Source organism: Muntiacus reevesi, chromosome 2 (genome assembly GCF_963930625.1).
Source record: "Muntiacus reevesi chromosome 2, mMunRee1.1, whole genome shotgun sequence".
Taxonomy (NCBI): Eukaryota; Metazoa; Chordata; class Mammalia; order Artiodactyla; family Cervidae; genus Muntiacus; species Muntiacus reevesi.
In genome coordinates this window covers 183,286,725-183,301,841 of record NC_089250.1, presented here as the reverse complement: position 1 = coordinate 183,301,841, position 15,117 = coordinate 183,286,725, and the positions used below count along the sequence as shown (strand labels likewise).

Here is a 15,117-nt window from a genome sequence, read left to right as displayed (position 1 = left end):
ATGGGACTGTGCGAAGTGTTGTGTGAATTATCTACAGGAATCCTCTATGGGGTGGGGTGCGGTTGTTACTACTGTTTGACAGATAAAGGAAACTGAGGCTGGGAGCGGAGAGAAGCCTTGCTGAAGAGTCAGCTGACCATAGCAGCAGGATATGAACTCAGGCAGGCGCACTTCGGCAGTTCCCAGGTGGCTCAGAATCCGCCTGCCAATGCTGGAGACGCAAGGTCCATCCCTGGGTCGGGAAGATCCCCTGGAGAAGGAAATGGCTACCCACTCCTGTATTCTTACCTGGGAAATCCCATGGAAGAAGGAGCCAGTCCATGGGATCGCAAGGAGTCCGGTACGACTTAGCGCCTAAACAACAAGGCGCACTCCCAAGCTCCCTTTTCCCAATTGCGACCGACAGTCCTACCACCAGAGAGTAATTCACTAGCTATCGGGGCATAGAGACCCGTCCGGCTTTCCCATCTGACTGGGGGCCCCACCTGGGTGTCAGCCAAGAAAGGGGAGAGCGGGGTGAGGGTCCTCAGCCTGGGGCGCGTGCGCCAGGCCGGGAGTCAGGGGCGAGGGGGGCTGCGGAGCGCGCTCGGGAGAGCAGCCAGGACGCCTCCACCCGCCTGCCCAGCTTCTCGAGTGTCCAGACTAGGGGGTGGGCCGGGCCGGGTCCTCCCAGGACCCCGTGTCCCCACCCCGGTTCCAGGCCGGGCGCCCAGCTCGCTCCGGCCCGGCCGAGGGCTTGCCTGGAAGCCCCGCCCACCCGGCGCCCCTCCCCCGGGAAGGTAAGCGCCACCTTCTCGGGAGCGGCGTGGGGAGCCGGGGCCTGCGGGCGCCCCGCCCCCCGCGAGTAGTGACCGGCCGCCGCCGCCGCGCCGCACTCGGGGCTCCCGCGTCGCCGCCCGCTCACCTGCGCCCGCTGCCCGCCCCTCGGTGCGCGCCGGGGCCTCCGCAGCCGAGTGCCCAGCCCCGCGCAGCGACCGCCGCCCCGCCCGGCCGCCACCATGAACTCGCTCTTCAGGAAGAGAAACAAAGGCAAATACAGCCCCACGGTTCGGACCCGCAGGTGAGGGGCCGCGCTGGGCCGAGATGCTCGGCCCGGGCCGCGAGGGGAACGGCCGGGCCTCCGGGGTTGCGGGGGCTGGGAGGGGGTGGGTGCTCACCGCCCTGGGAGGCCCGCGGGGCGGGGAACCCAGCCTGGAGTGCGCGACGCGCCGGGACTCAGGCGCCCAAGGGCCACCCTTGAACTGGGAAGCATGGCCAAGGGGGAATGGAGGTGGGCCGGGGGCGCGGAAGGAAAACACGCTGTTTGGCACCAGAAAGTTCTAGGAGCCCGGAGAGCACTGGCTTGGGCGCTTTAGACGGCAAGGTACTGAGGTGGCGTCCCGGCGGGGGTGGGGGGTGTCTCCGCGTCCCGCCGTCGCCCTCGGGCCAGGGGTCCTCGCGGGCCAGGAAGCACCGCCCGGGTGGAGAGTAGTGTGTCCGGCGGACGCTACACCCAAGGGCGGGGGCGGGGGTGTGTGCAGGGACAGAAGCACCGTCTAGGGGCGCAACCACGCGGCGAATTTGAGCTGGAGCGGGGGGCGTGGCGGGGAGCGTTCACCAGCGCTTCTTGGAGGGGCGCGCAGGTGCTTCTGGAGTCGGGGAGGCGAGAGCTGAGGGGACGGATGGGGGCGGGGAACGTGCCACCTGCAGCAGGACTTCCCGGCACCTGCCATCCTGAGCTCCAGAGCCCGGTTCGGAGGAATCTGTGGGTGTGGGGTCGGGTTGGGGGAACCCGGGCTGAGGCACCCCTGGCCCACACCCCCTACCCCACCCCGAGGTCTGCGCAGCTCCTGGGAGGGCGGTGGGGGCTTCTCCCTGAGTGATTTCTCAGGGGCGTGGCTGCCCCCAGCCCCCGCTACCCCCCCCCCTCCCCGCAACCAGCGCCGAAACTGGCGGCGTCTCTGAGAGCCTCCGGTTCCCAGGGCCGCCTGGGAAGGGAATGACATGTCTCGATGTGTTTGCGTTGAAACGGCAGCCCACGTCCGCTTGGTAAGCCTAATGTATTCACTTAATAACCGGTTTAGGGGAACCTCAGTGGTGATGCTGAGATTGAGGGAGGGGGCAGGACCTCAGACCCTTCCTTCGCCTCTCTCTAGGGAAAAGGAGGCAGGGGCTATAGCTGGGAGGGAGTCTTTATCCGACAAGGGGCTTCAGGCAGGTGGGGAAACAAAAAAAAAATTGCAAAGCTCACCTGCCCAAAGTGCCCTCACCTGAGACCCCCTCCCCTGGAAGCAGTCCCTCACTCCCTCCCAGGTCACAGATGAAGGCGAGGAGACCCTGGCCTGCGCTCCCACCCTGGCCCTGTGGTCCAGCCCAGGCAGACCTGTCTGACAGGTGCAGGCGGCCTGGGCTTGGCCTGGAGAGGGTGGGCCCTGCATGTCTTTGTTCAGTCAGTTAGTTGCACAGTTGTGTCCGACTCTTTGTGACCCCATGGACTGCAGCAAGCCAGGCCTCCCTGTCCATCACCAACTCCAGGAGCCTGCTCAAACTCATGTCCATCGAGTCAGGGATGCCATCCAGCCATCTCATCTCAGCCCTCACCTGAGACCATCTGAGATGTAGAGGGTAGATCCTCCATGTCTTTGAATTCCAGGCTTTTCAGAAACTCCCCTCCCCTGTGATCCCACTGCCCCTTCTCCTCTTTGCCTTGTTTCAAGTTCAGAAGCATTTCTTTCCCTCCCCTCCTGGGATCCCCTGCCCCCGCCACACACACACAAGCCTCCCTGGTCTTTCCCAACCCCAGGGATTGGGCAGGGCTCTGCACGCCGCTCCTCAGTGGCCAGGTCCAGCTGGCTCTCAAACCCGGCTGGGGTCCCGTCCAGTCCCTGAACTGTTCTTTCAGATGTTGCACAATCAGACGCTCCGTGCCAGCCGGGGAGGGCTGTGCTGTTCTCCCCCCACCAGGACCGGGGCCCCTCCAGTCCTCCACACACATGCACACACCCACGCACCAGGAGATGGGCCAGCCTCGCCCTGCTCTCCGCCTTCCTCATCCCTCTGAGCCTCCCCTTCTTCCAGCTCTCCATCTGTCCAGTCCCCCAAGGGCTGGGCTTGGACCTAACAAAAGGTTACAATGAATCTGGACAATCTGGGAGGGTCTTGGCCTTCCCAGCAGAGGGAAGGAAGGAAGCAATTAACATCCTTTACAGCTTCGGGGACTCAGGGTTAAAGGGCACGGGTCCTGCACTTCGCAATACCCCTGGCCCAAGGCAGCCAGCTGCTGCCCCTGGCTGAATGTGTGATCTCAGCATGGAGGCCTCTTTCTCCAGGAAGCCCTCCCCGATTCTTCCCAAGATGGGATGAGAGACCCTTCCTTTGGGCCCTGGGGTCTTGCACAGTCACAGCCCTGGGTCGATGCCAGGTGACCGTGGTCTTGCCAGCTCAGCATCTCCATCTGCCTGTTCCCCTTGGTGGAGACAGTTCGTGGAACAGATTGCAGGGTCGAAGGTAGCCTCTTGAGTGTTTCCCAGCGCTTGGTCCTATAGCTCTAAGGTGTGGTCGCTGGTCACAGGGTGCTGACCCCCAAGTTAGCCTTGCACCCAGAGTTTTATGGGGGCCTCCTCTTCTGTCTGGGGGAGGGCGGGGTTGCCAGTGAGATTCAGCATTGAGGTGGTCAGTCAGTTGAGGACCTAGCCTCTGGTTCCAGAGAGGCTCAGGAACCTCTCTGAACCTCGGTTTCCTCGTCTGCAAGGCAGGCCTGGTACTAATATCTTCCGCGTGGGGTTTCTGGGAGGAGCCAATGTAACAATGGAGAGGATGCCCTGGCACATAAGGGGTGCCCAGAGTGGGGTCAGCATCCCTGCCCCCAGCAGAGGGGATCCGGGAGCCAGGACTTGTGACTCACACACAACCCCTCAGTCACAGGCTTTGGACAGCACAAGTGAACAGAAATTCGTGAATGGAGAGCCCCTTAGGAGAAAACCACCCCTCCCTGTTTGTCAGCCTTGTAGCAGCTGGAACTGGGTGTGAACTCCGCTGTTCCTGCCGCCCTGGTTTCTAATGACAGGTGTCGGAACTGGTGTTCACACCTGAGCTAATGACAGGGTCAGGCTGCGGGTGCAGATCACCAAGGATAGTGTCCAGCTCAGCGGGGAGGGCCTTGACGGGCCCTGGTCCTACCGCCCTCCTTGGGTGCTAAGAGTACAGTCCTGGCCAGTCCTTGCTCCCCAGCTGTGCCACCTGGGGAGAGCTGCGTGGCCTCTCTGAGCCTCTGCTTTCTCACCTGTGGAATGGGCATAAAAATACTACCTGCCTGCGAGGATTAAATGAAATTATGCAGGGAAGGGGTTGAGAATTACAGGAAGCCTCAATTCACAGCAGCTATAATGGTTATAACTGTTGGATAAATTCGATTAGGCACCTGCTATGTGTCTGGGATTGAGCTGAATGCCGTGATAGACAGGCCGTGTACTGCACAACTCCTGGGGTGCCATTTCGGGGAGTAGGGATGGCTGTGGAGGAGATGTTGACAGTCTCTCTGCAGTTGATGGAATTTTGCTTAATTACCACTATGGTTGCAGGTCTGTGTCATGGTGGTGATGGGAACCACTGAGAGTTTGGTGAGACATACAGCTGGACAGATGAGATGTCCAGCCTGACAGCCCTGTTACTCCCTGACTGGTCTGAAGAGAGATCTGTCAGGCTTAGGGTGGAGACCTGGATTATCGGGGAGGACTTCCTGGGTGTCTGACCTGTCATTGTGAGGGATGGATGGTTAGACTCAGCTCTGCAGTTGGCTGAACTCTGCCTGTGTTTGAATTTGGCAAAGAAATTTGGCCTCACTAGGAGCCTCAGCTTCCCCATCAGTAAAATGGGACTAATTTTGCCCCTCCACCCAGATCTGGGTCCCAGTGAGCACCCAGCAGCCTGGCCTCACTTCCTGACCTCATCTAGGCAAAGTCCTACAAGAATGGCCCAATCCTAATGGGGATACCCTCTGGGGGAGGCAAGGCCCAAGGCTTTGGAGGCTGGTGAAAGGGGCGTCTGTCCTCCTGGAAGCTAGCTGGGGTACCTTGGACTCCTTGGTGATTAAGAGCGTGTCATCCAGGTGTGGGTTCAAGCTCCAGCTTTGCCTCTCCTGAGCTATGTGACCTTGGACAGATCATGAAACACCTGAGCCTCAGTTTCCTCATCTGTGAAATGGGAGTGCTGCTGCAGCCATCAGCTGGTGAGGTCGCTAGTGGCTCGGGAGAGATCATGCATGTGACAGGCCCATCTCCCAGTGAGTGCTCAGTAACATGGCACTGACATGTGGTGATGGCACACTGCTGTTAAAGATGAAAAGTGAAAGTCGCTCAGTCGTGTCCGACTCTTTGTGACCTCATGAACTATACAGTCCATGGAATTCTCCAGGCCAGAATACTGGAGTGGGTAGCCATCCCCTTTTCCAGGGGATCTTCCCAACCCAGGGATCAAACCCAGGTCTCCCGCATTGCAGGCGGATTCTTTACCAGCTGAGCCACAAAGATGAGGATGGTGCTAAGAACAGAGCTGACCAGGCATCTGGGCTCCTTCCAGCCGTGGAGGCTGTTGCCCCAGGGGCACAGGAGGTCAGCTGACTCCCATTCATTCACCCCAGCATTCATGTGGACCCCCCACAAACACCTTAAAAAGACACATGGAGAGACACACCTGTATGCATTGATCAGCGACAGCTGAAAAGCTCGAACAGTCTGCAGGAGGGCCCTGTCAGCAAAGTTCACCTCCCACTACACGGGTAGCCAGAGCTGGAGTGATCCGCCCAGCCGTTTCTCAATACCTGCTGTGCTCCCAGCACAGCCATGGATGTTTTATATATGTATGCATGTATATATATAAAATCTCATTCTGACACCAAGCCTGTAAGGCTGCTGGTGGTATCCCATTTCACAGAGAGGAATGCTGAGGCCAAGAGCAAAGGCACTCACCTTGGGCTCACAGCTCACACATGGCCAATGCTGGGGCCCCTGGAGACGGAAACTAGGGCTCCCCACCTCGACCTGGGGCTAGTGCTGTCTCTGGGGACTGACCCAGGCCAGATGGTGGAGTCGCTGGGTTTTGTATCCCTGACTCCGCCCAGCACCCTTTCCACCTCCCCTCTCTCTGGCTTTGCCCTCGCTTGCCCAGTGCTCTTGGCAGAGGGAACAAGATCTGGTGAATTAGATTCAGCACAGACCGGAACTGAAACATGTAACAGTGGCTGCTAGTGGTGGCATTTCAGGCACGGTCAGGGAGCTCCTCTGGGGACAGGGAGTTTTGTGGGGAGAGGCTTACCTGAAGTCATATCTTTTAGGCAACACTCCTAGGTGAGTGAGGGGCCTCTGGAGGGCCCTGGGGGCTGGGGGAGAAGCTACCTTTGAGAGCATGTCCAAGGTTCCTTGTCAAGAGATTTCTGGCTCCTCTCTACTCCAGGCAGGGCTGTGTGGGGTGTTGCCAGCGCCACCTGCCACTCTCCAGCCTGCCTGCCTGCCCTGACCTGTCTTAGGAATGGGGAGATGGAAATGGCCCCGGTCTTTGTTCTCTCTGCTTTTGATGGATCTTCTGTCCTCCTGAGGCTAGGGAGTGAGGCCCCCCGGTGCTCCTTCCTGCCTCCAGGCAGACTGAGCCCTGCTCTGGCCTCTAGGCACCCTGCCTCCAGAGCAGGCAGCCCTGCTGGGCCCCCAGGCCTTGTCACCAGCACCTCTGCAGCAGCCGCTTCACCGTTTCTGCCCCTGCCCCATCACCCCACTCCCTCCTCCCGGTGGCAGCCAGGGAGCTCTCCTTATTGTTCCGTCACTCAGTCAAGTCCCATTCTTTGTCACCCTATGGACTGCAGCACACCAGGTTTCCCTGTCTTTCACCATCTCCCAGAGTTTGCTCAGACTCATGTCCATTGAATCAGTGATGCCATCCAACCAACCTCATCCTCTGTCGTCCCCTTCTCCTACCCTCAATCCTTCCCAGCATCAGGGTCTTTTCTGGTCAGTCAGCTCTTCACACCAGGCAGCCAAATTATTGGAGCTTCAGCTTCAGCATCAGTCTTTCCAGTGAATATTTAGGATTGACTGGTTTGATCTCCTTGCTGTCCAAGGGACTCTCAAGAGTCTCCCTGCCAGATGCCAGTCTGGTCCTGTCCACCCCTCCCCGCTGGTTCATCCCACCCCAGGCTTCCCTTTGCTCTCAGGCCCTGGGAACCGCCACCCTGTATACTATGAGTGCATTCCCCTCTGCTTTCCATGACCCTTCCAGCCCCTGAACCTTTGCCCATGCTGTTCCTCCCGCCTGGAATGCCCTTCCCACCCCTCTGGGCTCACTTCTCTTCCTCAACTGGTCTCTGTTCCTTTGGGAAGCCCTCCCTAAACCTCTCTTTCCCCAGGCGGATCCACTTCCTGCACTGTCTCCCCCATCTCCTTGGTGACCCTTATCTCAGTGGCTGTTGGGTGGTCTGATGGAGATGAAGGTCTGTCTCCCCCAGAGACTGGCAGGGTGGCAGGTGTGCTGAACGAGTGAATAAATGAATGAGGGTGGCCCTGGGGGCCTACAGAGATTTCCCCCTCCTGAAACATCTCAGGCCGATGCAGACACACACAAGACACGAACGCATGCACTTGTTCCTACCAAGAAATGGGCTGGGTGGGTGGGGCTTTGATCTAGTGGAAAAGAATAAGGGGGCCTGAGCAGAGGGCCCCCTGCCCCCACCCCCTTCTCTGTGCTGCGTAAACAGGCTGCAACAATGCTATGTGACAGATGCGGAGACAGTGGAGGCAAAGGTGGGGGAGCAGCAAGGATCACGAGATGGCGAGGTGGGCGTCCATACTCACCAGCCCGAGGAGCCATCGCAGGTTGTGGACAGAGCAAGTTAAGGACACAGCACATCTGTGTGCATTTACGAACATTCGTTCACAGACTTCCCTGGTGGCCCAGTGGCTGAGACTCCGAGCTCCCAGTGCAGGGGGCCTGGGTTCCATCCCTGGTCAGGGAACTAGATTCCGTATGGTGCAACTAAAGACCCCACATGCTGCACCTGAGACTCGGCTCATCCGAATAAGTAAATGTTAAAAAAAGAAGAGACTGAGAGATCATAGTAACAAAAACATTCTTTAAAAAATAAAAAAATTTTAAAAATTCATACAAAGCAATTCCATGTATGTTTATAGATGCAGACACCAATATGGAGTGAAAGTTTAAGACAGGCCTAGGGAGAAACCTGTGTAGATCACAATAAACTGTGGAAAATTCTTCAAGAGATGGGTTTACCAGACCACCTTACCTGCCTCCTGAGAAACCTGTATGCAGGTCAAGAAGCAACAGTTAGAACCAGACATGGAGCAACAGACTGGTTCCAGATTGGAAAAGAAGTACGTCAAGGCTGTATATTGTCACCCTGCTTATTTAACTTATATGCAGAGTACATCATGCGAAATGCTGGGCTGGATCAAGCACAAGCGGGAATCAAGATTGCCAGGAGAAATATCAGTAACCTCAGATATGCAGATAACACCACCCTTATGGCAGAAAGTGAAGAGGAACTAAAGAGCCTCTTGATAAAAGTGAAAGAGGAGAGTGAAAAAGTTGGCTTAAAACTCAACATTCAGAAAACTAAGATCTTGGCATTCCCGTCCCATCACTTCATGGCAAATAGATGGGGAAACAATGGAAATAGTGACAGACTTTATTTTCTTGGGCTCCAAAATCACTGCAGATGGTGACTGCAGCCATGAAATTAAAAGACACTTGCTCCTTGGAAGAAAAGCTATGACCAACCTAGACAGCATATTAAAAAGCAGAGACGTTACTTTGCCAACAAAGCTCCGTCTAATCAAGGCTATGGTCTTTCCAGTGGTCATGTATGGATGTGAGAGTTGGACTATAAAGAAAGCTGAGCGCTGAAGAATTGATGCTTTTGAACTGTGGTGTTGGAGTAGACTCTTGAGAGTCCCTTGGACTGCAAGGAGATCCAACCAGTCCATCATAAAGGAAATCAGTCCTGAATATTCATTGGAAGGACTGATGCTGAAGCTGAAACTCCAATCCTTTGGCCACCTGATGTGAAGAGCTGACTGATTGGAAAAAAACCCTGATGCTAGGAAAGATTGGAGGCAGGAGAAGGGGATGACAGAGGATGAGATGGTTGGCTGGCATCACCAGCTCCATGGACATGAGTTTGAGCAAGCTCCGGAAGTTGTTGATGGACAGGGAAGCCTGGTGTGCTGCAATCCATGGGGTCGCAGAGTCAGACATGACTGAATGACTGAGCTGAACTGAGGAAGAAACCAACAGCTCCAAAATTATGCTCCCCCAGAGGAGGGGGCTCACAGGGTACTGAATAATAACACTGTTTTTGAAAAAAATCTGAAACACATATGGCCGAGTGGGAACATCAGCGAAGTCTCGGTGGCGTTCTTTTCCATACTTTTCTGCTCGTTTGAGCTAGGTTAAGAGTTTTCAAGTTTTTAAAAGTGCGGGGTGGGCTAGATCAGGGGAGCTGGCAGCTGATACGCCTGGAGGGAAGCCCACAGTTCTGGATCCGAGTCCAGTCAGCAGGGAGAGAGGGGGGAGGAAGAGGAAGGTGGCCTCAGCCGGGGGCAATGTCCAAGGCCTTGGGCGCAAGAATGGAGGGTTCTGGATGCAGAGACTGAGAATTGCAGGAGGGAACAATGGCCAAGAGCTGGGAGAGGTGTGAGCACATGGCAGCCTCTGAGGCTGAGGGGTAGAGGTACAGCCATCCTGAATTATGCTTGTATTGTCCTTCTTAGATAGTAGTACCCTCGTCTCTCTTTTCCAGGTGAGGCTCAGCGTTTTAGAGTCTCAGCGGCTCTGAGCCGGGAGAAGATGAGCTGGCTGGTGGGGTGTCTACACTGATTTCCCAGCCCATCCTTTCCTGGTCAGAGAGCTTGTCAGGTCTTATAAATGCACAGCGGGCTGCTGGCTGGCCGGAGGCTCCACCCCACCCATGGCCTGCTGACTCTGGAAGGCTGCAGGGCTGCAAGAAGACCGTCCTGTGCAGAATTCTTTGCTGCGCCAGCAGCCAGGGCTCAGATGTCAGACTCATGGCTCTGAGGGCTTTTCACTTCTCCATCCTGGGATGGGGACTTTTGGGTTCCAACTGGAGGTTGAGAAAGGACTCTGAGTTTGTGCTGCTAGGAACAGAGGAGGCTCCAGTCCTGCTGCTCTGCATCAGGAACGTGACTCTTCCCAACTATAAACTGGACGGTAAAGCCCCCATGTTACTGAGAGGGAAGCTGAGGGGTGGAGGGCTTGAGGGTCGAGGTGGAGGCTGAGGTCAGGGATGGAGGGTGGAGTAGAAAGAGCCTGTGTTTGGGAATCATGGACCTGCTTTCCAGGCCCGATTGTGCCTCTGATCAGCTGTGTTGCTGCTGGCCACGTTCCTGCCCTGCCGTGGGCTTCACCAAGGTAGGGGCTCTGCAGACCGTGTGGTCGCTCCCACGCCCTCGAAAAGACGCCTCATACATAGGTGCTCAGCAAGCGGCAGTGAGAGGCCTGTTTTGAATCTACAAATTCGAGGTGTGTAGAATCATGGAGAGAACTGGAGATGATGTGTGTAAGAGCATCAGGCACATAGTAGGTGCTTCCTATTCGGAGGCCAGTACTCCTTGTCCACTGGTTTTGAACCCGGAATGATGTCCTACCAACTGGGTTTGTCACAGTTGGCTTGAGCCCCATTTAAATCTTGCAGAAATCTTAAAGACACACCCTGGTGTTACTCAAAGAGGTTTGAACTTGTGTGTGTGTGTGTGTGTGTATGTGTAATGAGAGCCCAAAAGCACACGCCTGACATGAGGCCCCGAGGTGGGGAGGCCTTCCCTGGGTGGAAGCAGATTAAACCATGAAACAGGGCTGTAGTTACTCCACCAGCAGGCTTCTCACTGTAGAATCTACTTCCCCAGGATTAGCAGACAGTAAACTCCTCCACGCCCAGCTAATTATCGCTGAGGTTTCTAGTAGGGAGCCCGTCAGTCAGTTGACCTGTCAGCCTGGTATTTTTTGGATGCTTTTTGAGTACTGTTCTCTACAAGACTTCCTTCCTTCAGAGACCTGGGAATTCTTCCTCGATCTGCTGGTCTAACCCTGCAGCACATGACTCTGGTTAGTCTCCTTGTTCCCAGCCCTGCCAGCACGTTAGAACCATCTGAGTTTTGGGACTTCCCTAGCAGTCCAGTGGTTAAGACTCCAAGTTCCCAGTGCAGGGGGCCCGGGTTCCATCCCTGCTCGGGGAACTAGGTCCCATGTACTGCAACTAAGACCTGGTGCAACCAAATTAAAAAAAAAAAAAATTATCTGAGCTTTGAAGGTGATGTCCAGGTCCTATGGCAGACCAATTAAGTCAAAATCAGTGAGGCGGGGCCCAGACTTGAGTCTTCTGATGTGCAGCCGTTAAACCCAGTGTTTACACTGCCCTGAGTAAAGGGGCAGTATAACTTGACCGTAGAATTATATGTACCTTTGTTGTTGTTTAGTCACTAAGATATGTCCAACTCGTCTGCAGCCCCATGGGCTATCCATGGTATTTTCCAGGCAAGAATACTGGAGAGGGGTGCCATTTCCTTCTCCATGGGATCTTCCAGACCCAGGAATCAAACCCATGTCTCCTGCTTTGCCGGTGGGTTCTTTACCACTAAGCCATCACTGTACCTTGCCCTTCCTTTAAAAGAGCTAAAGCAGAAGTTGCCTGGTCTGCCACACTCTACTCCTTTAGTCTCAACCTTCCTATGCAATTTTATGTTAGATATGTGCCTTATAAAATGGCATAGAGCTGGCTTTTGTTTTGTTTTCCTATTCTCCCCTGAGAGTCTTATCTTTTAAATAGGTGAGTTTAACTCATTCTCATTTATTGTAATGACTGGTGTGTTTGGACCTACTCCTGCCATGTATTTTGTATTTCCTATTTAGCACGCTTTCTCTTTGTTTCTTGCTCTCTTCTTGCATTTTATGGGACCGACCTTTATTTTCACAATTAAATTAGGATACAAGGCCTGAAGTGGGCAGAATGGATGAAAATACCCTGACCCAAACAGTCTGAATCTCTGGAATTACAGTTATTGGAGAGCTTCTCTAAATCCTGCCTATTAGACCATAAACTTTTGGACAATAAGGACTGACTTACCTTTTGGTGGAGGTTCTTCTGTGGCTCTTAATTCCAGGATTTTTGTAGGCTGAGGGCTCAATAAATAGGTGTTGAATTAAATAGACATTTTAAGCATGTTGACAGCTCCAGGGACTTGGTGATGGAGAAGGGCCTGTCCCCAGGGCCTGTAAGAGGGACAGAGAAATGACAAGGAGTTGGGGGTGCGGTGAAAATTTATTCAGCAATTGCTGAGTATCTGGAAATCTTGACAATCTGGAAAGCTGACAGGGGGCGGCAACAGTCACCAGCATGGACACTAACCTTCTGGCCCCAGGCAGGTCTCCCTCCCTCCCCAGGCTCAGTTTATGTATCTGCACTGGAAGCAATAATAGTACCAAGCTTGATGATGGGTTGTTAGGATCAAAGCAGGAACGCATGTCAGACCCTGGGGGAGGGTGTGGCCCAGGGAGGGGTTCCGTCATACCAGTTCCTTCCTCCTGAATGGCCTGTTCAGAGGGACAGGCTGGGAGCCCCTCATGGTGGCATCTTAGGAGAATGACTCAGCCTCAACTACCACCACTGATGGTTACTCAACCACTGGGATTAATTATACTGCTGAAGATGCCAACAAGATGTAAGTCACTATGCCTCCCCTGGGTGGTGAACGCTTTGATCTCTCCCCGTCACTTTGTGGAATAGTATTGACAGACCCTGATGCTGGGATAGATTGAGGGCAGGAGGAGAAGAGGGTGACAGAGAATGAGATGGTTGGATGGCATCTCCAACTCAATGGACATGAGTTTGAACAAGCTTGGGGAGATGGTGAAGGACAGGGAAGCCTGGCGTGCTGCAGTCCATGGGTCACAAAGAGTCAGACACGACTTAGCGACAACAACAATATTGACATCCCTCTTGTTCTGAGGAGGTGTCTCTAACACCTGTTTGGATCTTGACACCATCACTTCCTAACAGTGTGACTTTGAGCAGGTTTCTTAGCCTCAGTTATCTTCATCTGAAAAATGAGGAGAGAAGAATTATTCACATGCTATAAAATGTCTGCTCAGTTCAACATGTATTTATTGAGCCCCAAGCCTGTACAAAGCCTGGAATTAAAGGCTACAGAAGGGTCCTCCCAAAAGGTGAGTAAATCCTTATTGTCTAAAAGTTTATCACCTAATAGAATTAAGAAAAGTATCCCCAATTACTATAAGAGTATATTTCTCCCAAGATTGCCTGGTGTCAGGAGATGTTGCAGGAAGAGGCTGAGCGGGCGTGGGCACCTAGTGGGTCCTCTCAGTGTCTGGCTATCTGTTTCATCGGTCATTTCCTGCACCTACTGTGTGTGCCTTTGTGGTCGAGACAGGGCAGGTGTCCTGGAGTAAAAGCCTTTGCTCTCTCAGTCTGGCAGTGTTTAAAGAAGGTGGTGTCTGGGGGCCACCTAGCACCCAAGATGAACTTGGAGGTTCTCCTGGGGGCCGCTTGACCCTGGAGGCAGGCAGGACCCAGAAGGGTTTGACCATGCAGAACAGGAGGCCAGGCCCTCTTCTCTGGACTGTAGGAGGGGCAAGGCTGGGACAGGCTGGTTCCCAGGAGAGGTGTGGGCTCCTGTGCATTCCAGACATTCCGAGACTGATCATCCAGCTCCACCTGCACCCACTGAGACAGAATTAACCCCAAAAGGGAGGAACTGTGGACCTGACCAAGGACCAGAACGTGGGGACTGACTCAGGCCTGGAGGGTGAGGTGACGCTGGCCAGAGAGGAAGGGTTCTCACCATCAGCCACACCCTGTCCCTGCTGGTTCCCATCTTGACGCCCAGAAAGAAAAAGCAAGTTGGGCGTGACCGACAGGTGACAGAACAGTTCTAGGCGGGCAGCGACTGCTGGGGTGGGGGCTTATGGAAGGGTTGTGGCCCCTCGGTAGTGGTATGAGCTGTTCCCCGGAGTTGGGTCAGGAAAGAGGCTGTTCTCCCAGGAAGGAGGGTAGCGTGGCTGGAGCAGGCTGTGTGCCTGGCTCTGGCCTGTGGCTGTGAGCAAAGATGCTGGAGTCAGGCAGCTAGAGACCCATGGACGAGACCTGGCCTTGGGCAGGTGTCTGGCCAGTCTGTGTGGGTCTGGTGGGACAGTGGCAGGGAGCAAAGGAAATAGCCTTTTTTCCCCAATTAATTAATTAATCTACTTGGCTGTGTCAGTTCTTAGTTGCGGTGCACAGGATTTTCACTGTGTCACAGGGTATCTTTCACTGTGACACACAGACCTTCCAGTTCAGGCTCAGTAGCCCCACGGCAGTGGGATCTTAGTTCCCAACCAGGGATCAAACCCACATCCCACGTACTGCAAGGTGGATTCTTAACCAGTGGACCACCAGGGAAGTCCCAGGAAATGACCTTTTATTAAGTGGCCCTAGGGCACTAGTGGTAAAGAACCCATCTATCAATTCAGGAGATGTAAGAGATGTGGGTTCCATCCCTGGGTTGGGAAGATCCCCTGGAGGAAGGCATGGCAACCTGCTCCAGTGTTCTCGTCTGGAGAATTCCCATGGACAGAGGAGCCTGTTGGGCTACAGTCTATTGGACCACAAAGAGTCAGACATGACTGAAGTGACATAGCATGCACGTGAGGATGCTGATAACCACCTTATGATGCGTGCAGGTACCAGGCACTAGTGTTCCGAGCCTCCTTCAGCTTCATTATGGCAGAACTGATGGGCTGCAGTCATTGTGGGCTTATCGTAGAGTGGTCCAGGGGCCACAGAATCACCCAGAACTATGCCGTCATATTTGTTAACCATTTGCTGTGTGAGATGTGCGTATAACAACCTGAGATCCCCTGCAAGTGTAAACCACATGCCCAATGTTGAGGAAAAGAGAGTGTAAACTATCTCTTTAATAATGTTCTATTGGGGCTTCCCTGGTGGCTCAGAGGTTAAAGCGTCTGCCTGCAATGCGGGAGACCTGGGTTTGATCCCTGGGTTGGGAAGATCCCCTGGAGAAGGAAATGGCAACCCACTCCAGTATCCTTGCCTGGAGAATTCCA

General features: G+C 54.6%; 1 protein-coding gene across 1 annotated transcript in view; it reads left to right on the top strand.

Annotated features, from left to right (window-relative positions):
* The first annotated feature begins 838 nt into the window (after nt 1-838).
* The window catches only part of PPL (periplakin), a 48,813-nt gene continuing 34,534 nt past the window's right edge, over nt 839-15,117 (top strand). Inside the window, exon 1 of the mRNA XM_065924281.1 lies at nt 839-1,060. Coding sequence (XP_065780353.1) covers nt 999-1,060 — 62 coding nt within the window. The 5' untranslated portion in view covers nt 839-998. The remainder of the gene's footprint in view (nt 1,061-15,117) is intronic.